Source organism: Aphis gossypii, chromosome 1 (assembly GCF_020184175.1).
Source record: "Aphis gossypii isolate Hap1 chromosome 1, ASM2018417v2, whole genome shotgun sequence".
NCBI classification, from domain to species: Eukaryota; Metazoa; Arthropoda; class Insecta; order Hemiptera; family Aphididae; genus Aphis; species Aphis gossypii.
Window position 1 is genome coordinate 10104913 of NC_065530.1, and position 23809 is coordinate 10128721.

The following is a 23809-nucleotide window of genomic DNA, read 5'->3' on the forward strand; positions in this document are numbered from 1 at the left end:
AGTATAAAGTATTTACGTTAATATTATAATATCGTCACGATGCGCGGGAAACTTGGCAGGGTATCCACCACTAGCAATTCAATATTTCTTAACATTTAATTTTTATTACATATTTTATTATAATATGTTCCATGAACTATAAAGATTGTAGACTATTTGAATTGAACTATTAAACTTATTGCATTCATTAAACACAGACCTTAGACTTTAAAATTTAATCACGTGTAAAATAATTAAATGTAATTCATTTGATACTTCGATCTGATAACAAGATACTATTATTGTATCTACAAGGTAATAATTTAAATCGTATATAAATTATAATATAGTTAAAAAATCATGGTCGTTTTAATATAGGAATAATAACAATGTAATATTAAATTACTGATTGTATAGAATCTATAGTCTATACTATAGATACTTATAAAATTTAACTTGAATTATACCATGTTATTATCGACTTCAAGACCTAATATTGAAGGCTGTAATGACTAACATAATATAGTCATTGCGTATTAAAAAATGTACTATTTGTAGCCTTGTAGGTAAAATTAGAATTAATTTTAAATAGAACACATAATTTATTATTATAATAACTAACTATCAATGATATTACAATCAAAATAAATGTGGTTAATTCTAAATCGTAGATACTTCGAACTTTTTCTTCAGTTCCTAGAATAGGAATTTAAATTTATTATTTTTTATTATTTTTTTTTATTATTTATTATTTATTTATCTATTTAAATTTGAAACAATGCAAAACAATTTTGGTTAAATCAAATACTTACGTGAATAAATTAGTTTCATTTTCTTTGTTAAAAATACACATTTTTTAAATTATACATACTTAATTATGAGTAACTATAATAACTATTATACATATTTTAATTTTACATAATAAATAGTAAATTTATTATATTTTGAAATTTTATTTTTAGTTTTTTTGGATTACTCGAATTCTTAAATAACTTCAACTTTTTTACCGGTCCCTTCAACTTTAAGTTAACCGAATTACATTTTTAAGTTCTGATCAAGCAAAAACTATTTCATCCACAATAATTGAAAAAAAATTAAAATTTTCTTATAATACCTATATATATTATAAATATCTTAAAAAGAATTTAAGACTTTAAGTATTTTGAAAATTTTGTCAAAACTAATACATTTTATGTAAAAATACCATTTTCTTTAATTTTTTGTTTGTTTTTACAAATTACTTTGAAAAATGATAGGAATTTATTATTTTTGACCCCTCCCCCGGCTAAAAAGTACCACCTAGATCAAATTTTCTCTTAGATACCTAAAAACTACCCTCAAAGTTTAAAAATGAACTGATTTTATCTTGAATATAATTATATACACACAAAATCATTGTAAAATCAATACGATCAATAATTTATTTTATATACCTAACTCGAAAACATATGAATAAATTCTTAAAGTTTACACCTATTATTTATATTAGTATTTTGTATGTACATTTTATTTTAAAAATAATTGAACTTTTTTAAAATATTAATTATAAACATTTAAATTTTTTATTTTTTTTTTTATATTAAATGTTAATAAAAAATAAGCATTGTTAATTAATTAATACTAATTAATGCTTATTTATAACTTATATAAGCATTTGAAGATCAAATGTTAAAAAGATCGTCATTAAAATTTGAACGTCAAAATTATGAAAATTATTTTAAGATAAAAATGTATGAATTTTCTTTTTTTGTGTATAGCTAATAATAGCCTTGGAAATATATTTAAAAGTTTCTCATAAGTAGTTTGTATACTTAATAATTTATAAATATTAATGCTGTAATAAATACAACGTTTTCGTCAAATACTAATTCAACTTATCTACCGTTTACAAAAAATAAAATAAATTACTATAGGTATAAATGTATAATAATAACAGTAACTATATTATCTTAAAATGTATGTAAATAGTAATGTAATAGACTAACAGACCATATTCACTCAGAGTCGTTTTTCGTGTTCAATATTATATATCATTGAATACAAATTGACAAATTACTGATGAGGTTAGAGGAACCTACACTGGTTACACTCAATATTTACCGTACAGCAGAGTGGCTATTTACTTTCCCTCTATTTTATAGTATACTAATTATGAATAGATAGCTGGATTTTTTCCAAATATTTAAATACTATATATTCTAATTATAATTACGTGTTGTGATTATACAACTCTACAATTATTATGAATCATGATATAATATTCCAAGCTATGAATATAATAAAATGAACAATATTATGTTTTAAATATAATATTTAAATTTTGAAACCTCAGCAATTTAGGATAAAACCAATAGAAAAATTATTAAATATACTATTTTTATAAGGGATGGGATTTTGATGCAAAGGCATCTTTTTTTTTTGGTGTTTTGAAACATTGCTCCGTAAGTATAAAATTTGTTTTAGGTGATACTGATTATTTTATAGTAATCTTTTTTTTTTAATTTTTTGACGATTTTAGTGAATTTTCTTAGTTTTTAGAGCATTTTTCACAATTTCGTTCATAAAATGAACGAAAATTGTTGCGATTAACAAGAGACTTTGTACAAACTACCGACGATACGAATAATAAATTATTATACAGCACAAGGTATCGTCGATAACAATTTTATTATAGCTATAGACCTCAATAAGTACCTATTTCTGAATTTGTAACCAATTAGTACGTCCAGAACTAAACAAGTAACAAAAACTATATTAAAAATACTATAAAAATAAAAAAGAATAGGTATATAACATTTTTTTTCCAATTTTTAAGCTATAATAAATGTAATTAAAATGCATTTTTTGAGTTTTTTGAGCCATTTTTGAATTTTTTAAAGGGCATATTTTGATATTTTTTAGGGCATTAAAATCCCAGCCTTAATTATTATTATTAAAAAATGTATTGTTATTACTATAGCCAATATTTAGTTTTAAATTCTGAGCGGAGAAATGAATATATTGATTTTACGATAAAACTATTGCATATAGTTTAATCCCAAAGGCCATTCCCTTAATATGACTTACTTTCCTTCTATTAATTTTTACTTAAGAAGTCAGAAAGAGTTTTTAATAATTAACGAAGTTTAATTCAGCAGATAAAAAATATATAAGACTGCTTTCAACATATTGTGTACTATAGGTAGGTACATTGTCTAATGTCTATATTATCAATGATTATTATAAGCATACTAATTAGCATACAAATTCTTGAAAAGACATCAATGAACTCCAAAGTAACGTTTTTATTTTTATAATTCTAAAATATTTGCTGGTCAGATGTTGCAGTTCAAGAGTTGGATACTTGGAAAAGTGGACAAAATTAAATATTACAACTAACATAACAAACACATCAGACTGATACGGAATGGCATCAATACTCAATAGAAAACGCCGACCCAATAACAAATAGGCAATTTAATCGGCTTTATATTATTACAATATTATTAATGAATTAGCATCTCCGTATTACAAATGAATAATCGAAGTAACATCGATAAATGAATACAAGAAATTCTAGCAGCAATAAGGCTATATAGATCTTTTACTATTATATCAATAGTTGTACACAACGTATATATGCCAATTATAACAACAATGCATGACCGTCAATACACTCTATTGATTTTATATGATATACATAATATTATATCCATTTTAGGGCCACCTAAATTTTTAAAATAAGTCAGCTATGTTCGCATGACTTTAAAGTTTAAACCATTAAAGTTACACAATTAAATAATTTATTTAAGTTAAATTTAAGTTATTTCTAATATAAATCAAATTTAGTATAACCTATGTATGTTAAGTTAAAGAATTTTGAGAAAATTTTTAAAAGTTTGAAAAGTTAAAATTGTTAAAAATTCAAGTTTCTTTTAGATTATGTGAGGAGCGATGAAATATTGATTATACAATAATGTTTGTTTTGTGTGCCTAAAGCCATTTTTATAAAAAGAAAAAACGCTATAAACTTTAACTTTGAATAAAGTACAGGTCTCTACTTTCTAGTTGCATTTTAAACACTTTAATCGTAATAAATAAGGAGTACTTTTTACAATAATAGGGGAAAATATATAGTAAAGTGGGAATATTTAAACAAAAATTGTATGCAACCTATAATTAAAAAAATACTAATAGTTATATTAAAATAACTATCTATTCTTGAACGGTTTTATTTCTATTTAATTCTAATTCAAATTTTCTGTGCATGTAATATAATTTTTTTAATCTTTTGATTATTTTTATGCTATTTATAGGTATGATCAATTATCAATTTTTTTTTTTTTTTTATACAAAAATGGTTAAAGAAAATTTTAAATTTATTACAAAATATTACATACATTGTCCGTATAAAAGAATACAATTTAATATATATATAATATAGGCAATATAAAGTTAGTACTTTCATAAAATTTATCAAAATTATAAAAATTTTAAAACTATATTGTAATTCAAAATGTATAAACATTTTATTTTTATATCTATAAGGTTTTAAAATTTAATATAATGAGATTCCTCATAAATAGTTCATATTGAAACCAAAAAAATAAAAAAATCTATCGACGCAGTTATTTTTTATTGCCATCACTTATCGACGCTACAAACAAAGTTTTTTCTACGCGTCTGATGGAAAAGTTGAAAAGCCAACATTTGCCACCAGAATCACTATTGAAGACACTATTGGCGAGTAGAGCCACTCCTCAATTAAAATTGTTTTTGCGTTAAATTCGAAAATTCAATTTTTGCTTTCAAATGGCAACATTTGGAACAACAAAAATCTTTACTCAGAATGCGAATGATTGGTTGCAATTTTGGATCAACGTTTAAGATTCAGGACCAAATGTATTATCAAATTTGCTTTTTAATCTTAATATCTGATGCCGATATAAAATTCTTGCAAGTTCTTATACGTCTTCATGAGTGCTTAGAAGTAACAAATAAATACACGGTGCTAATATAATCACGTCGATCAGATTGAGAAGCGAGAAATTGTATACAATGATACAATGCACCCGTCAATAAAATTGCAGTTGTTATGATGAACGTAAAGATATAAGGAATAAGGATCCAACGCTGAAAAGATAACTCAAGACAGTCATCGTTTTTACGACGTTTTTTATCCGTTGATATTTTTAGAAGGAGAAGATGGTTGTCATTTTAACATTAAACAAAGAAATCCAGAGACATGTACGATATACTTAACTTTTTTTTTCTGTGTGATTAATTTCTTATTGATCGTATTTATATTTTTACTTTTCAGATGTAGAAACCGACAAGAAAGTGAATTATACGTATATCGGTTGATGATTCGTATCAATAATGAAGACAATACGACGTTCTCCGATGCCACCAGCTGTTTCATCAATTGGTATACACGATTGATATATATGTCATATGTGGAAATTGAAAGCGAGCAATTAAGGTACAATATAATACATATTCAAGTGTAATCAAGCGAAGCCGCGTTCTGAGGAGTACCGTTTCATTTGCGTGTTATTATTGTCGGTAACATAGATATAAGAACAAGAACAACTTACTAATATTAACGACACCGACACCGCGTATATTCTTCTATTCAGTGGCGGATTTTCAAAAATTTTCTGGGGGAGGGGGTCTTGTGTTATATTATATCGTGTTTATGTATGTATAATAGAGGTCAGACTCTATGTATGCATTATATTATATATATATCAGTGTCTGCAGGGGGGTCCAGACCCCATGGACCCCCCCGTAAATCCGCCACTGCTTCTATCATACAGAGGTATATTCAAAATGCATAGTCCGCTTCATATTATACAAGATAACATTAAAGACGTCATGCGCACGTACAAATGTATAAAATAAGAATCCTTATTAAAACTATGGTAGGTATTAATACATTTTATATTAACATAATATATATTTTTATATAAACATTGTCAAGTGTGTAATATATAATTATTAGTGGTTATAGTGCAATTGAAAGAACAAAATATATTTGAAAAAATTAAAAAGTTCTAATATAAGTACTAAGACGTATGATATCAAATAGTATAAATATCACTAATAAAATACATACATGAATATATACATTTTAATATTTTATACTAATGATTTATCAAAAATCATAGTTGAATTATTATAGTTATATAATATAATATAATTTAATTTTAATATTCTTTTAGGCATTGTAAAATTTCTAATGAAGATTAAAAATTGAATGTTATTGGTTGTTGGTGCTTCGAAGTTCTAAGTATATGTTGAATGTTAATGTTCAACAATAACCATCAAATAAACACTATACGATGTTTACCTATACAATTGATGAATAACTCTATCAACTTGTTAAGTAACGCCGCCTACAATGCAAGATAAAATATATATTTATGAACATAGGATATTATTCAATTTTTCACCGGAAATCACCTCTGAAGTTATAAATTGAAGCATTATTTCGACAAGTTATGGCGCACACACACACAAATCCATCATTATAAAATCAATACATTCATCACTCCGTTCAGAATCTAAAGATCATGAAAACATAAATTTATATGCGTTAATACTTAAAAATATATAAAATTATATTTCGTTTTTTTTCATTTAATCGGTTTTAAAATCCAATAACAAAAAATCCAATCCAGAAATATCAAATCCTCGTGTTTATTTTTCAGAATCAACATTGGGCATATGAACATAAATTATTACTGGTAAATTGGTATTTGAAATTTTTCGTCACTCGTTATCAAAAACTCAAAACATTTGAACGCTAACTAAAAAATAAATATGCGTATTTACGCCTGCATTTTTAGTATTATAAATTATAATATATTATCAGTGTGATTTATGAACAAATATTTAGGTACTTCGAATGTAAAAAATATATTTTATTTTTTAAAGTAAGTGGCCAACTGGCCAATACAACACAACCATTCCATATTACTGCAATATAATATAATGTACCTATACAATTTAAATTTGTTCCTATATACTCGCGTATATATATGTCTTATTATTCCACTTATGTTAAATGTTAATATACCTATTACCTACCTTCTTATAATCTTATATAGAATCTATTATTATTAATTATAAAATAGACAAATAGGCAATGATAAAAGGAATTTTCGGTAATTAAACTTGTATTTATAATAGACAATAGGTGGCGATATGACGTAATGTTGTATATTGTTATATGAATAAAGTATTAACATTATACGTATACCTAATATCTGAGTGCACGGTAGTGCGCCAGGCCAAGTTCCAACAAATCCAGTGTATCTTTATACACGAAAGAACATTCTCTTTCAAACAGTGTTACTATGTGGTAATTAGACAATTGTTTATATTTGACATACAAATACTTATCAAACGTAATGATTTCATGATATTGTATTACCTATATACTTATATTTTATGTATCGGTCGACAATCATCAAACATAAAATATTTTAATCATTACGTATAATATAATTATTTGACTCAGTCTATATACTGTATAACTTACATTTGTGTTATTCTTCGTCTACGAACTTTGTATAGGCCAGACTTAAAGTCCATTCTAATTAAAATGTCTCGACGCCGAAAAATGAAAAATCGTGATTTGAATCTCTGTGTCTACTGTCTAGTGTTAACTACGTCCAAGAGACAATCTTTTTAACAGAGACCCTAACGGACTTACAAAAGAAAATCTAAAACACATAAAATCAGGTCCTAAAATTGTGTGCAGTAGCTAATGCTAATATTAAATGTGCAGTAGCAAATTTAAAAGTATGTATTACTTTTGTACTTTAAGTGAAGTTATTTTGTTTTTAATTTTAAAATTTTTATTTATATAGGTATCAAGGACTTTTATAGAAGATTCTTTTAGATTGTATTTATTATAACTAATTATTAATAAATACCAAAAACAATTATCCTACGTAGTTATATGTAGCATGTGTACTACTAAGTCTATGTTTATTATTTAAAAATATTTTGCCGTATGGAATTAGGTGTGCAGTAGCAAAATACCCTAATTTTAGGTAATGCATAAAATCCCTTCAATACCTCGTAAAAAAAAATAACACGTCGCCGACGATGTTGAAGTCTGCAAAAATGAATGATGTAAAAAACAGAAAAAACATTAAAGTGAAGGCCAAGTTTCAGACCCCTCCCAAAAAAGTCAGCCTATCAAAATAATGATGATATCTACGTTGTGGCCAAATCTGCTATTTCTTTAGTTCATAACCTCACTCCATTCCTACTTTCATTAGCAAAATAGCAACACTACTCTTTTATTTCTATTGTTTAACACTTGGCCAATTTCTAGATAAACCATAAAACAAACTTGGCTGCAATGTGCTAATGTAGATATCGCTACCTTGATATGCTGACTTTTTTGAGAGGGCGTCTGAAACTTGGCCTTTTTCACTGTTATATAAAACATAGGTTTTTGTTGAGGATTATTACTGAGGACAAATAAAATATACTCGAATATTCCTAGATAGGTTTGTCGTTTGTGGCAGTTGTATAAAAAGCTATAAGCCAATATTTTCTTAGCATCACACTATAATTGCCAGACACCATAATTATTAATTATTAATTAGTACGTCGTTCTACTTGTTCTGTACGTAACCGAACAACTAGAGAGTACCTAACAATTTACTTTAATACGCAAAATCAACTTACTTTTCAACGTTATGATTCAGTAAAAACTGTTTTTTGCAGTAGTATTTTATTGGAAATTAGACATATTAGACTGCACATTTTAACAATAAAACAAATTATCCATCAAATCGTAGATTTTTTTAGAATTTTAACTTTTTACAATGTAATAATGTTATACAAATTTAGTTTTTAAAATAATTTTTGGTTAATCATATACGTCGAAGAAATAAGTATTTCTGAAAAACTCTTCGATCGTTCTCTAGATGATGTGCTAATATTAATATTAGGATTCAAACATAATTAAAATTGCAGCAGCCAAACACTTATGAGCTATGGGAAACAACAAAGATATTTATCTGACTGTTTACAAAACCATTATTACAGCTTATTCTTATTGAACTATTTTTATTAATCGTTTGTACAACCCGGCATAATAACCATTAAATCACACGATTTCATGATAGCCAAGTTATGTTTCTATTCTAAAAGTAACGAAATACGTACTTTTTTCCAATTTAATATGTTCAAATTATTCGTGTGTTTCTAAATTCACTACCAAATTAAGCAGCTTATTCAAAGTATTATTTAGAGTTTAGGAACACCTTTTTAGGTCATTAATAAAACCTCAATAATAGGAGTATTATCATAATATCATTATGAGTTATCAATTATACTCAAACAATATTCTCGATTCTGTAAAAGCAAGGACTACGATTATTTCTTAGTCCGTGGGTATAAGTAGGTAATAACTAATAAGTATAATTATATTAATTATTAATTACTGTAATTTAAAACTTCAAACAACTATTTAAATTATAAAAAAAATGGATGACTTATCAAAATGTATTTTGTTATTTGGTTTAAACCACCATAAGTGTTTAAATGAATCTTTGGATTAAAAAAAAATGCTTGTAAGAAATTTTATAAGTTTGATCCCAGAGTTGACCACGAAAATGAGAAATTAAAATAAAATTATTGAAGAAAACCTTGTAAGTTTTTAACAAATTCAATGAATCTATATTTGGCGCGTAAATATTTGTTATCAAATAATTAATCGCTGATAAAGCATTTGTTAAATTACCTCTCCGGCTATCCACCAGTTGATTGCAGAAGTGCTGAAATAAAGACACTCGATTCGAGCAACGATCAATCGGCTAAATTTAGGAACACTTGGATGTTAACTTAACCGGCAAATGCCAAGTGTAAGAAAGCGATTATGGTCGGAAAACAACCGCCCTCATTACTAACCATCAACTTCATATTAACAAGTAGATACCGACCATTTATCTAAAGATAAATATAAATAATAATTTCAAGCAATAATAGTAAAAATGAGTGAAACTAAAAATTGGCGTAAGGGTGCAAAATCAAAGTGTTTTCCAAGTAAAAGCAGAAAACATAAAGGAAATATTGCTGCGCTTCGACAAAGTAAAGTAAGTGAAGTAGGTACCTAATTATATTTTGTATTTTTGTATGATTAAATTAAAAACCTGACAATCGATTTTGGGTCACTAGTTGAAATAGATTTTTATTCCTGAAGAAATTATTATGTATTTATTCATTTGAGTTTTATTAAATACTAAATACGTCAGAATATAAAATTAAATTTGTTTGTAAAACAATTAAAATAATTAAAATCATAAAGATTAGAAATTGTTATGCATAAAAAAGAATATATATAACAATTGAGTAATAATGTACCTATGTTATAAATAGGCAAATCCACACTCACCTAACAACAGTTTTATAACAAAATAACTATAATAACTGTATGGCTATAAACTGTCAATGTATGAACTACTGTTTACATTTCTGTAGTACACTTAAATTTAATAAAAAGTTCTTCATAAGTTATAATTACCTAATGGAAATTTAAAAAAAAAAGTTGAGCAGAAGTTCACAGTAATTTTATAAACATCTGAAGTTGGAATTTTGAAAAAAATTGTCAGAATCACAATAATTTGCAAATTATTTTAAGTTAAAAATTCATAAAGAATAATAATATATATATTTTAAGCTTATAGTCAAGTTTCCCCATGTTGTGATATAAAATAATTCATAAATTCTTTTCTTACTTTTTACATTTTCACTAAAAATTTTCGGTCCATTTTTGTTTTAACTCAATATACTGTTATAGGCATTCCTTATTTTCTCCGTATACTTGGTAGTTTTAATCATCTAAAGTTTCATAATCTAAACTTCTATGAGATATGTTTAATAATCTAGTATTTTTCTTAGTATGCAAATAATTATGAAGGCAAGTGATAGCAAAAATTACACAATCTGCGTTATTTAATTAAGCCAAAAACAGAATCCTCGAGTATTAAGTATGGAGTAGGCATACTTCATCCAAGTAATTTTTGAGTAGGCATGTCGAGTAATTGTTTTTCCAAATAAGACGCAATTTCTGAACTTAAAAAATTAATAGTATTGTTGTGTCTGCTGTTGCAACTGATATCTACTAATATAAACTATTAATCAAAATTAACAACTGCCAGTAATACAATTCTATGAGTCTTTATAACTATAAATTTCACTTTTAGAGCTGAGCAGTGCTTGTATCATAACATGTTTTCGTCAACAGTTTCAACATACCGAGGAAAGTTCCATTTTTGCATAAATCTATCACTAATCTTGATCCAATCTTCAGTAGAATTTGAAGCCTATAAAAAATATAAAACTTTATTTCGACACATTTTTTATTATTAGTATTTTAGTTACTACAAAAACTAAATTTATTGTATTTTAATTCTGATAGGTAGGTACCTAATAGGTTTTAATTTTTTTATATTAAAAATGTAAATTATGCAAAAAATAATGCAAAATAATTATATTTGTAGTAGCTATAAAATAATAAGTATTATTATCTTTCAGGCACGACTGAGTCAAAAAAATGAAGATGAATATAATATGACATTAAACAACATAGCCAACACCAGCGAGACAATTAATGAACCAATTGAACCAATGACTATTGATAATAGTAGTATTAAAAGTGATGATAAGAAAAAATTTCTTGAGCAAAGCCCACCAGAGGTATTTGGAAAAGTTTATTCTGTTTTGTCCAAAAACGAAGACGACCTTGATGTGTTTGGAAAATTTGTAACGTCAGAGCTAAGAGGACTTATACATGAAAATTTACGCAGAAAAGCAAAACGTCAGATCCAACAAATTATATTGGATATAGCTGAGGAAGATGCCAAATATTAATGTATCAAATAGTATTCCTATTTTTGTGACTTAATTTTCAAGCATAAGTTAAAATAGTAGTTATGCTATGGTAACTATGTACAATTCTAGATTACAACTAGGTATATTGTTAACAAAGTTATAACAGACATTCCAAATGTCGTAAATTTAATACTCTTCATACTGATATATTTATAAATATTTTATACATTATATTATTATACTGTATATTTATTTATTTATTTTGCATGTACAGTAAATATTAAACTTTTTTTTTTACCTATTTTCAAATTTTTTCTTATGTTATTTTTAAACAAATGAATGTATTTTATTTAAATAATCAAAGATTGGCTGATGCATGTTTGATAAATAATTAATCATAATATCAAATTTAAAATGTGGAAGTATTTTAAACCATTTTCCTTGCAATGCATCTGAGTATCTGACAGAGTTAAACTTCAGGCACAAATAATGTTAGCTAGTATTCTAAATAAGTGGTTTAAACTTGTGTAAGAATTACCTAAAATATTCTATGAATAATTTAAATTAAATTAATTCTATAGCTTTTTGTGATTGCAAAAAATTTATAATAAGAAGATAATTCATTTTTATAGCACTAATGAAATATAAAAAGCAGGTAAATGGGTAATTTAAATCTGTACCCTAGTTATCACTTAATTATTAGGTTATACTTTACAATGTTTTTAATTACCAATTGCTAAAAAATAAAGAGTTCACATTAATCGTTTACCAACACTTCTTGCCTGATGCTTATTTGTATCCATTTTCAAGACGATTGGTGCAATTCTGATACATAGTTCTTCGAAATCATCAGCAATCATTCTTAAAAAAATGTCTCAGCTATGAAGGGTCTTTCATCCTAAGCTCTTGGGATAATGCATCATATTATGAACCACACAATTTGCTTCTTTGAATCCATCTTTGTTTCCACGCACTTCTCTGCTTTTTTGTTTTTTACTCAAAAAACGGATAACAATAATAGCAGCCGCAATTTGTTCACATTTTGAAACCATTTTTATATAATTTATAAAAAGGTATTTGATGTTTATAAACTCAAAAAGTGCTTCACACTGTGAACGTCAACTATTATATTACTATCGTAATATTATGTTGACATGTTTCACTTCATCTTCAGAAATATTTTGTTCGCATCGTGTAAACAAACGTGAATCTTGTGTCAGTACAGTTCGATACATTTCCGTTGATATATGAATGTTTGTGCGTCGCAACAACTTTCACAACATTTATGCCTCTAGTGTGAGTAGTTATGAAAGATATTTCGAACAAACGAAATTTATTTCATGTAAAAAACTGTCGTCGTGTGAGTGCGGCCTTAAAGTCTTGATAGCTCTAAAAAATGTGCAAATATACACCAAAAAATTACAGAATCATACTAAAATATACATACAAAACAAACAATTTTACATTGTGGTAAACGTAAATTTTGATTTTTAATAGATAGGTATTTAAGATACATTATATTATGTAACGTTACATTTTTTATCAACAGTTAAATAAGAATAAAACATTGAACTACACGATTACATATTAAAGTTCAATAGGTTAAAAATTAAAACGGGTTAAATCACAGATACATACTAAAATATATCTGTGGGTTAAATTTTTTAACTATTTATATAGATATACGGTCTCCTTATCAATTATAACTTTATTTAAGTTATGTTCATGTTATAATTAACATATTTTTATATCATAGTTATGTCTATAGATACTATAGCCATGGTTATGTCCACGGTCTTAGATTATGTCTGTTGTTTATGCATTGAGTTTTGAGTGATAAAAATAATTAGTTTTCTAACATAATCAGTAATCGTAATAATAATTTTAATATCATAAATTATTATTCATATTTCATAATAATAATATAATATTATACTTAACTTTAAGTATTATTAAATCTGTAAGTTCTTGTTTTATATTTTGTGATAATTTGGACTTTGGAGTACATAACTAGGTATTATTTTTAATCAATATTCACTAGATATACATAAAAAAAAAATACATTAAAAGTATGATACTCTTGTAAATTGTTGATGTCAATTATAAACGATTTACTTATTTGCATATTATTTACATGATGTTAATATCTATTAATTTCTTGACTTTCAGGTCATTTGTTAGCTTCATTCATTTTGGTTATTTAATTTTTTAATATCTTGTATTCTACTAATTTGTAGTTTTTAATTATTTATATTAATTTTGTAATATCATTTGATTGTTTGATTAAAGTTGTAAATTATCTGTTGTCTTTGTGTTCAGTGAACCTATACTTTCAATTCTTCTGATATTCTCAATAATATTGTTCAATTAACTAATTACTAGATACCTATCTACCTACAAGTAAGTTTTTACTTATTATATATCTTATATACCTATAATATTCATAATATGATGTTATGCTATTATTTACATTTATTAGTAATATTTAATCTTCACAATAAAAACTTATGAAAAATGATTTGAAAATAAATTGGTATATAAGGTTATATCTTGTAAAATATTGATTATTTTGACAAGTTTTTAGTCAAAACTAACACACTTATTAGATATGACAGTAAAGAGTTCCATTAGTGATCTTTGTACATTGTCATGGCTATCTTTGTACATCTTTACCTTTCACCCCACCACACACACTCATACATACAAACAAATTTGAACTAATAAAATATAAATGATTAAATATCTTCAACACTAGTTTTTATAACCAATGGTTTTAGTCTTTACCTATATACAGTGATGGTTATTTAACTGTCCCCTAAAGTTATTTCATCCTGGTTATAATTAATTTTTTAGGGCAATACATATAAATGCATGTTTATTTTGAAGTTTATTGAACAAGTTATCCTAAATTACTAAACAAAATAGTATAGATCTTGCTCTTAATAAAACAGAATATAATATTAAATGTTAGTTAATACATAGGTATATTTTTATCTAATTAATCCCTTTTTTTCAAACAATGTCAATAATGTCTTCAGTATCAATATTATTCTTTTTTTTTTTGGTATGATCATAAAGTAGAAATGCCTCTAATTATTAATTATAATAGGTGATAAATAACAGTTTTTTTGGCCTCTACTGAATTAGAATGGATAGGATATACATATTGAAAGATGACTAGTATCTAATTAAATATTAGTTTCACAATGAAGTTCTTTGTTTGTCATACATTTGTGACATGTAATCATTTTAAGTAGATGCTATTATTAAACTTGCTTTAGAAAAATTTCAAGTTGGCCGCTGGATCATATCAATAGTTAATTACAGTTATTTACAATTTTGTTTTATTGCACTAGAAATGTTCAATGCCAAAAAATATCAATGTGCCGCATTACTACATAGAACATAAGCTATTTTGTGGCATCAAACAACATAAAAATTGGTGAGGCACAATATTATCGTCATCACAAAGAGTTCACTTTATGCTTAAAAAAAAAAATCAGTCATCCAACTTAATAACTGTGTAGTATCCAATATATTTTTTCAAATATTGATTTTTTTATTCTATTGAATTGTCTTAAAATTATTTCCTTTTAACATTTGTTTTAAATTGAATCATCAACAATGTATACAGAGTAAATATCGTTGAACACTTATTATTTAAAAATTCATTAATGTTTTTTCAATTCTAAAAAATCTAAAATAAAATATATAATACTTTTTATCATTATAATTTTTAAATTTTTCTTTTTTGAATAATAGCCTAAATTTCTTTGTAATATTCTGAAGCAAAATATATTTTTTAGTATTTTAATACATAAAAATTAATATTTTATCGATTAGTTTATGAGTTATAGGTATTTAAGGTTTAGGTCAATGAAATGGAATAGTATTTGTATACCCCTCTAAATATTTGTGTAATACTCAGATACTTTGATCGTCTAAACGTTAAAAAATGTTAATATTTTTTCATATAATGAGTATTGTTCACTTTTTCAATAAAAGAATCACTCTATATAATAAATCAGCTATATTTCAGAATATTTTTTTATTATACTATACATTTTTTTTACAGGTAGTTGAAATGGATCTTAAGTTAATTTCCAGTAATAAAAGTTTTGGTGGTTACCAGAAAGTTTTTGAACATTTTAGGTAAATTATTTACATACAACTAAATATTATGAACTTATTTATTCATTTTATTTTTATATTTTTCAGTCCTACAGTGCAATGTAACATGAAATTTGGCATTTACTTACCACCTGCAGAAAGTGAAAATGAAAAATTTCCGGTATTATTTTACTTATCAGGTCTTACATGCACCGAACAAAATGTTATAACTAAATCAGGATATCAAAGATTTGCTGCTCAATACAAATTAATTGTTGTATGCCCTGACACTAGTCCAAGTAAGTTAATTTACTTTATGTGTAGATGTGTAGTTGATCAAATAAATTAGAATGAAATACTTCCATTTCTTCTTTACAAGAATCAACAAATACATAAAATTAAAATCTTTAAAACTATAGCATTAATATATTTTATATTATATCTTAAACAGTGAAATATACATATTGTCAAGTATGAGTTTTTTGGTTATTAGTGGTTAGTTGGTACAATTGAAAGAACAAAACATTTTATAAATATTAAAGTTCTAAAATAAGTATATCAAATATTAAAAATCACTATTGAATATACTTTATTATATACATTTTATACTATTTTGTGTTATTATATATATCATAGTTGAATTACCTATAATTTAATGGAGTTATTTTAATTATATAATTTAATTTTACTATTTTTATAGGAAACTGTAACATTCCTAATGAAGATGAAAAATGGAATATTGGTTCTGGTGCTTCTATGTATGTTAATGCTCAACAAGAACCATGGAATAAACACTATCAAATGTTTACTTATATAACTGATGAACTTTATCAACTTGTACAAAACACTTTCCCAGTTATACAAGATAAAATATCTATTTCAGGACATAGGTATGTATATGTATAAATAATATAAAATAATATATTGTGTGTCCACAGAAACAAGTACATTTTATCACTCAATACCCTGTTTATATTTTTTAATTCTGTTTATAGGACTTTAAATTAGATTATTGGATCAAAAATTCCATTAACTCTGTCATTGATTTATCAACTTGTATTCCAACTCCAAATTTGGATGTATGAAAGTTAATAGATAAAAATTACTTGAAAAAATGATATAAGAGAATATACTTAAATAATGTTACATGAAAATAAGAGTAGCCATTAAAAAATTAATTAATTATGTCAGCATGTGTAAAATACATAGGTTAAAATAATTGTAAGTTAATGTAATTTATGATCCAATAATCTAGTTAAATATTCTAAACCTATCCACTAAAACAGAATTTAAAAATATACACAGAGTACTTTGTGATAAAGTATACCCTGTTTCTGTAGATTCATGGTGATGTATAAATATACTTCATGATAGGTTATTATTTATAATTCCAACAACATCAAATTACAATATAGTTGTAATGATAACAATAATAAAAATAAATATAAATGTAGCAAATAAATAGCAAATTTTTAAATTATAAAAATTAAAATAAAACAATACCTAGTTCAGTTTATTAATAGTTTATTACATATTATATATGTTAACTTAAAATTATAATAATTAGTATTTAAGTATATTAGATAGGTAGGTTATTATTAGGTAGATAGGATATTATTATTTTATATTATATTAATAATTTTATATTAAATATATTTTTATCACAAAAATTATTAATTTGTGTAGGCTTGGCTAATATGACATCATAAGTTGCACAATCCTTTTTTGTATCGGCATTATAAATTTAATTGTGTTTACAACACAGTGTTAAGTACAAGCTGCTTTTATCAAATAGCCTTTTGACTAATTGATTAATTATATTTATATAAGTAGGTACATATGCCAAGGTTTTCCTTTATTATGGTTTACACTAAAGTCAAAATAAAACTTCCAAAGTCGATGACATATTTAGGATTTCTTTGAAGAGGGAGGTATGTCTAAAATTGTCAATATTAAAACCACATAAATTTAAACTAAAAAGGGGGGAGAGATATATCTCCTTAATCATCCCCTGTAAATATGCCACTGAAGTCGATTACAATAGAGTTACATTTGCTACAATAATTTCAATTTTTACAATAATAGAAATTTGTTGTTATAATGTAAAATCATAATACAATAATAACATTAAAGAAAGTAAAAATAAAAAGTTGTGTGTTATTGAAACATTTGAAATAATGATTACTTCAATAGTTTATTAAGGATAAAATTGATAGTTACTAGAAAATATCAAATTATTATACCTATTAAAGTTATTATTATTATTGTTTTAATTTGTTTTTTATATGTATACAGTATGGGTGGACATGGAGCATTGTTATGTGCTTTACTTTGCCCAGAAAAGTATAAATCAGTGTCATTATTTGCACCAGTTTGTAGTATTTCTAATTCACCTACATTAATTGATGGATTGAAAACATTAGTTGGAGAGGAAAAACACATTTTGCAAAAATGGGATACAACTTTTTTAGTAAAAGAATATGATGGCCCAGAAATGGAAATATTAATACATGTGGTTTGTATTTATTTAAATAAAAAACAATTATTATATTTTATAATTATATTAATTTCTGAATTTAATGCTAACAGGGTAGTGATGATGAATATTTAATAAAGGATTTACTAATTGATGATTTTGTGGAAGCAGCCAATAAAAGTAAAGATAATAAAATTAAGACCACACTATTCCTTGAAGAAGGCTATGATCATGGATATTATTTTATATCAACATTCATTGGAGAACATTTTAAATTTCATTCATCTAAATTATCTGTGTAAAACAATTTTACATTAAGGTAGTGTTTATTTTTAAATAAAAAAAATTACAATGAATATTATTAAATTGTTCTATTAACTATTAACAATATTATTATAAATTATTTAATTAAATATTAATTTTACATCTTAGGCCAAAATATTTAATAGGAAAATATTAAATCTCCCAAAACAATTTTTTTTTTAGAAAACTTATGATCTGTATTTACATAACACAATAAGTAATTATAAATACATATATCCTTAGTGTATTATTACTAGATTAATTTGATAAAGGAGGCTGTTTATTGATAAAATCCTTCAGAATTGTATTTTATTTTATTTAAATTTAAAAAACATAATACCAGCGTCTTTTAAGATCACGGGGAGTTTGTCAGGATGCCTAAACAATTGAATAGTGAAATAATATAAGTATACTTTAGTTTTTATACTATCTGCCGCATAAAATTAATTTTATGTTGCTTTTTCTTCTATTTTTCAAAAACCAAATATATTTCTGTTGTTTACTTAATTAATCATACCAACAACCAACGTTAGCATTGAGCAAGTGGGTATAACTCTCATGTATAGTAGATATCAAGTTGGCCCCTGTAAATGGATATATTAAATTTGAATTCAATGATAAAACATTGTATACAAAAAACAAATAAATTAATTAAATTAAATTAATATAAGATTCATTTATTAATAAATTCATACCACTCATACCTAGGTAGTTCATACAGAAATCAAATACATTTTAATAACAAATCTAAAATATAAAGAGTATACACACTATATATGACTATACATGTATTTAATATTATATCATATTATATATTATGTAAATGCACATCCTTTCATTCTAAAAATGATGCCCTTCATCAAACCCTGTGATATAAGCCATTAACTAAGATAAACTTATGTCAGTATATCTTAACTGGTAATATAAAACTAACATTATAAATAGAAATTATAGAAATTATATTAGGTACAGAATATAGAATTATATGTAAGGTGTACCTATATACTATATAGGTAGGTACTAGTCACTATAATTTATACCTATATATATACCTGTAATATACATAATTTAATATTTAAATAACATACGAGTATTCAGTATATTTTAGCCATACTCGTTTATTTAGGTATGTATAGACCTTTGTATGTTAAAAACATTATACATAATAATGTAATATTATTTAATGTCATGTTTATAACATGACAGAACATAATAATGAATGTAAAATGAAAACTCAGAATTAGGACCTTCAGAAATATGCAAATCAACATCAACTAGGAATGGTTTTTAAAAATATAATCATATTAGGTTAACCTAACCTAACCTACCTACCTATGTAAAATTGCAAAACCAAGAATTGGTAGCTGATGTGCATAAAACATACTTTGCAGATAGTTGAGATCTAAAAAATTTTAGTTTTTGCAAAAATAGCAAAATGTATAGCTGTATTATTTTAGCTTTTTATTTTAAAATTGTCCTGAATGCATGTTTATTAGTGATGGATTTAGCATTATTTTTTTTTTTTGTTAGGGGGATATTAAAATACAAGATAATTTACCAGATTAGTAATACAATTATTAGTACCTACAATTACTATGGATACTGCAGATACTGTGCTAGTGGAAGTGGTTGGTAAAATACGAACAATGATGAAAGATTAAAAACTTCACTAAACTGTCTAAACTTAAAAGTTACCAATAATATTAAGCATTAGGATACAATTTATCATAGAAATATGGTAAATTAAAGACCATACTATAGGGCAGGGGTGGACTACTTTATGGGGAGTTAGATAGATATTTTTCATTTGTAAAAAAAAAAAATCATTTATAGGTATCTAACTAATTTTAATTAATTATATTATGAAACAAAAGGTCTGGAGGCGATTTGGATAGTCGAATTGCACTTGAGTTGAATAAAGGTAATGATCGAACTGCACTTGGGCTCAAAAAAGGTATTTCCACAAATATACCATGCATTTGAAGGGGTTAAACGTTTAGAAAACACTCATTTCATTCCCACTTACAGGCTTAGAATTGACAATGATTTCAATCATTGGCGTGATTAAAAATGATAGTTTTATACATACATGTTGATATAATATTATAAATATATTTTTTTAAATTTTTTTTTTTTTTTAAACGTCAAATGTAATTATTGTCATTATTGCATTTTTTTTCATTTCGATCATTTTTTTGTAATTATAAACTACTAACAAACTTCAATTAAAATGTTAGCTAATTAATAATTCGCTTTTGAGCATAAAAGTTAATAAATTTTTCAATATCATTTATATTTTTTTTTTGGTACCATGTAATTGAAGATCTTGTATCAGTATTCTGCATCTAATGAGTGTTTTCTAAACGTTTTTACCCCTTCAAATGCATGATATATTTGTGGAAATAACCTTTTTTGAGCCCAAGTGCAGTTCGACCACTGCCTGTTTTTTACCCGAGTGCAGTTCGATCATTACTTTTTTTTTAACTCAAGTGCAATTTGACTAAAATAAGTGCAATTCGACCATACCCAGGGTGATATTATATCACCTACAATCTATATAACTCCCCTTAGTTATGTCACTGGACTATAGGTACACTACAGAGCAGGGGTGGCAAACCTTTTTTTGGGTCAAGTGCCAAATTTTTCCAATCGAGGTTTTAAAAAATTTTTACGTGCCCATAAGATATTATATTCGCTAAAGATAAAAATAGGAATATTATAATTTTTAAACATAATTTATAAATATCATAATTTTTTATAATTTTAATTTTTCGCGTGCCATTGAAATTTATAGACCAACGTGCCACCTCTGGTCAGACTGGTACCTAACCCTTGCTATATCAACCTCTACTCTACAAATGTATTTTTATTTTTTATGTATGGTTTTTTTTAAATGTAACCGGTAGTTTTACTATATAAAAATTGCATAACATTAAAAGTTTTATCTTAATATATATAAATCTCGTGTCACAATGTTTGTCCTCAATGGACTCCTAAACCACTTAACCGATTTTGATGAAATTTTTTACACCGCGTGTAATTTGGTCCAACTTAAAAGATAGGATAGTTTTTTTTCAATATGTATTATTAATAATATATGCTCAAACAGGAATATTGAGATTTACGATAGAAATTTTTGTTTATAAATGGTTGCTATGGGGGTTATAAGATTTGAGAATAATATTTATTTATTTGTGGTTGCTATGGTAATATATAAAATTAATATAATGAATTACGGATTTTGATAACATTTGGTAACCATTTAATAGGTAATATGAATATAATATAATATAAATAATATAATATAATTCCTCTTATTGGTCGCAGGAAAATGTGCTTATGTAATACAATTTTAGGAAAATACACCAGAAAAGTTCAGAATCTGGGTGTAAAAAAACAACAACAACTGTCACTGCAGTTGTTCAGCAAGAAAATAAACTATATTAAGGTTGCTATTGATTATGATTGAATATAATAGTTATAGACCTGATGTTATATTTTGTTAAAACCATAACAACAAAAATAAGAATTAGCGAAATAAGTCAATGGCCACAGTAAATTTAAAATTCACAGCAATAGTTAAATTTAAATTAAATTAAACTTGCCAATCGCGTGAATGCACGTTGTGACTACAATAACCTTGATTATTTTTTTCCAGACGCATCATCGGCGAGCTGGACGCTCTCATCGGATTTTAGTGCGTTAAGGTTGGGTTAGGATTATGTATTAATTGATTAATATAATCCACCGTACTATGTCAAACTTGGTATAACTTTGATATTTATTAGAGTTAAATCATACACTTACATACAAACAGCACTAGGTCCGCGATCTACCGCAGATAGATTGCCTACCTGATAAATGATAATAATATACTTCAGCAGTTCAGCGAATCAGAATTTTTATTCCGGGCAACAGAAAACTTAAGATAAATCTAGAACATAATCCACTAAATATTAAATAATGAATTGAACAAAGTTTGAGTCATATAGAGTTGGTATATTTAACGAGCAAGATAAATATTAGTTAGTAACATTATAAACATAGATCATTCTTATATTAATTATTTTGAAAATAGTGCTGGGATAATACACAATATAGTATGGTGTATCACATAGTACATAGGTATTTAAATGCAATTTTAATATAAAATTTTCATATCTCCGTGATAAACCATATTTATATGTTTTATTAAATTTTCTCACATAATAACACTAATACATGGCCTACGAAAATGCAAAAAAAACCAACTAATACGCGGGCAACGCCGTGTCGGGACAGCTTGATTATAATATATATATTTAATATACATTTTTTTACAGCAATAGACTAACATAACAAGTTATACTAAGTTTTACCAACAGGCAACAATACAAAAACCACGAGATGACACATTATTGTATTTAACCCACTGTAGTAAAAAAAAAAAATGACATAACTTTGAAATTTAAGTGTTAGAAATTATAAAATTCTTAAACACATCTCGCGGGGTCCGCAATCTACCATGTGTGGATTGCCTACATGATAATATACTGCTCTCATAATCATAACTCATAAGAGAGTCTTACGGCAACGGTAAGCAGAATGACTATAATATTATGACTTGAGTAACTCACTGACTGATAAACGTAGAGCCTGAACAATGATAGATCGATCGATGCTTACAATTTACACGGTACATTCGTAAAATCGTATCACAAATTTAGTGTGTAATAAGAAAGCATTTTACAAAATTCGCATATTAAAGTGGTGCTTTCACAAGATTTTTGAGAATCAAAACAGTCAATGAAAATGTCTAAGTTTTGAACACCGTTAAACCGAATAGTAAATAACAAATTAATCAAAATTCGAATCTATATATATAGAATTTGCATTTTTAACGGGCAACGAAGTGCACGGGGTCAGCTAGTTGTTATATAAGTCATAACATATAATATTATTTATACAAGTTTCATGTTTTTACAATCAATACTTTTTTTTTTTTATAAAAAAAGTGTTCAGTTATTTTTAACATATAGTCACTCTAAAATACTATAACCAACCATTAATCACCCAAGGCAAGCTCAGTGTGTTGCGCTTCGTCAATGATTTAGTTATATATAA

General features: G+C 25.5%; 2 protein-coding genes and 1 long non-coding RNA gene across 12 annotated transcripts; 2 read left to right on the forward strand and 1 right to left on the reverse strand.

Annotated features, from left to right (window-relative positions):
- Positions 1-6150: 6150 nt before the first annotated feature.
- LOC114128204 (uncharacterized) lies at positions 6151-13530 on the reverse strand. 5 transcript variants are annotated; one of them, XR_007603564.1, is made up of 5 exons: positions 12548-13530; positions 9728-11309; positions 7505-7688; positions 6424-6524; positions 6151-6356 (listed from the first exon to the last, which is right to left on the reverse strand). It is a non-coding gene; the product is annotated as an uncharacterized LOC114128204 (long non-coding RNA). The 5 variants fall into 5 exon arrangements; XR_007603562.1 differs by lacking the exon at positions 7505-7688 and having other exon boundaries at positions 6152-6356; positions 12548-13528; XR_007603563.1 differs by lacking the exon at positions 7505-7688 and having other exon boundaries at positions 6152-6524; positions 12548-13527.
- On the forward strand, positions 9933-12054 carry LOC114128203 (uncharacterized). Of its 2 annotated transcripts, none has more exons than XM_027992662.2 (2): positions 9933-10079; positions 11521-12054. In XM_027992662.2, exons 1-2 carry the CDS (start codon positions 9978-9980, stop codon positions 11854-11856), a joined length of 438 nt encoding a protein of 145 aa, XP_027848463.2. In that variant the 5' UTR covers positions 9933-9977; the 3' UTR covers positions 11857-12054. The 2 variants fall into 2 exon arrangements, with proteins under 2 accessions (XP_027848463.2, XP_027848462.2); XM_027992661.2 differs by having other exon boundaries at positions 9958-10088.
- Positions 13531-13681: 151 nt separating the features above from the next.
- Positions 13682-18759, forward strand: LOC114128207 (S-formylglutathione hydrolase). Of its 5 annotated transcripts, XM_027992665.2 has the most exons (8): positions 13682-13831; positions 14137-14217; positions 15174-15259; positions 15893-15969; positions 16036-16226; positions 16628-16817; positions 18223-18442; positions 18517-18759. In XM_027992665.2, exons 4-8 carry the CDS (start codon positions 15902-15904, stop codon positions 18703-18705), a joined length of 858 nt encoding a protein of 285 aa, XP_027848466.1. In that variant the 5' UTR covers positions 13682-13831; positions 14137-14217; positions 15174-15259; positions 15893-15901; the 3' UTR covers positions 18706-18759. The 5 variants fall into 5 exon arrangements, with proteins under 5 accessions (XP_027848466.1, XP_027848467.1, XP_027848465.1 ...); XM_027992666.2 differs by lacking the exon at positions 15174-15259; XM_027992668.2 differs by lacking the exon at positions 14137-14217 and having other exon boundaries at positions 13683-13831.
- Positions 18760-23809: the final 5050 nt, after the last annotated feature.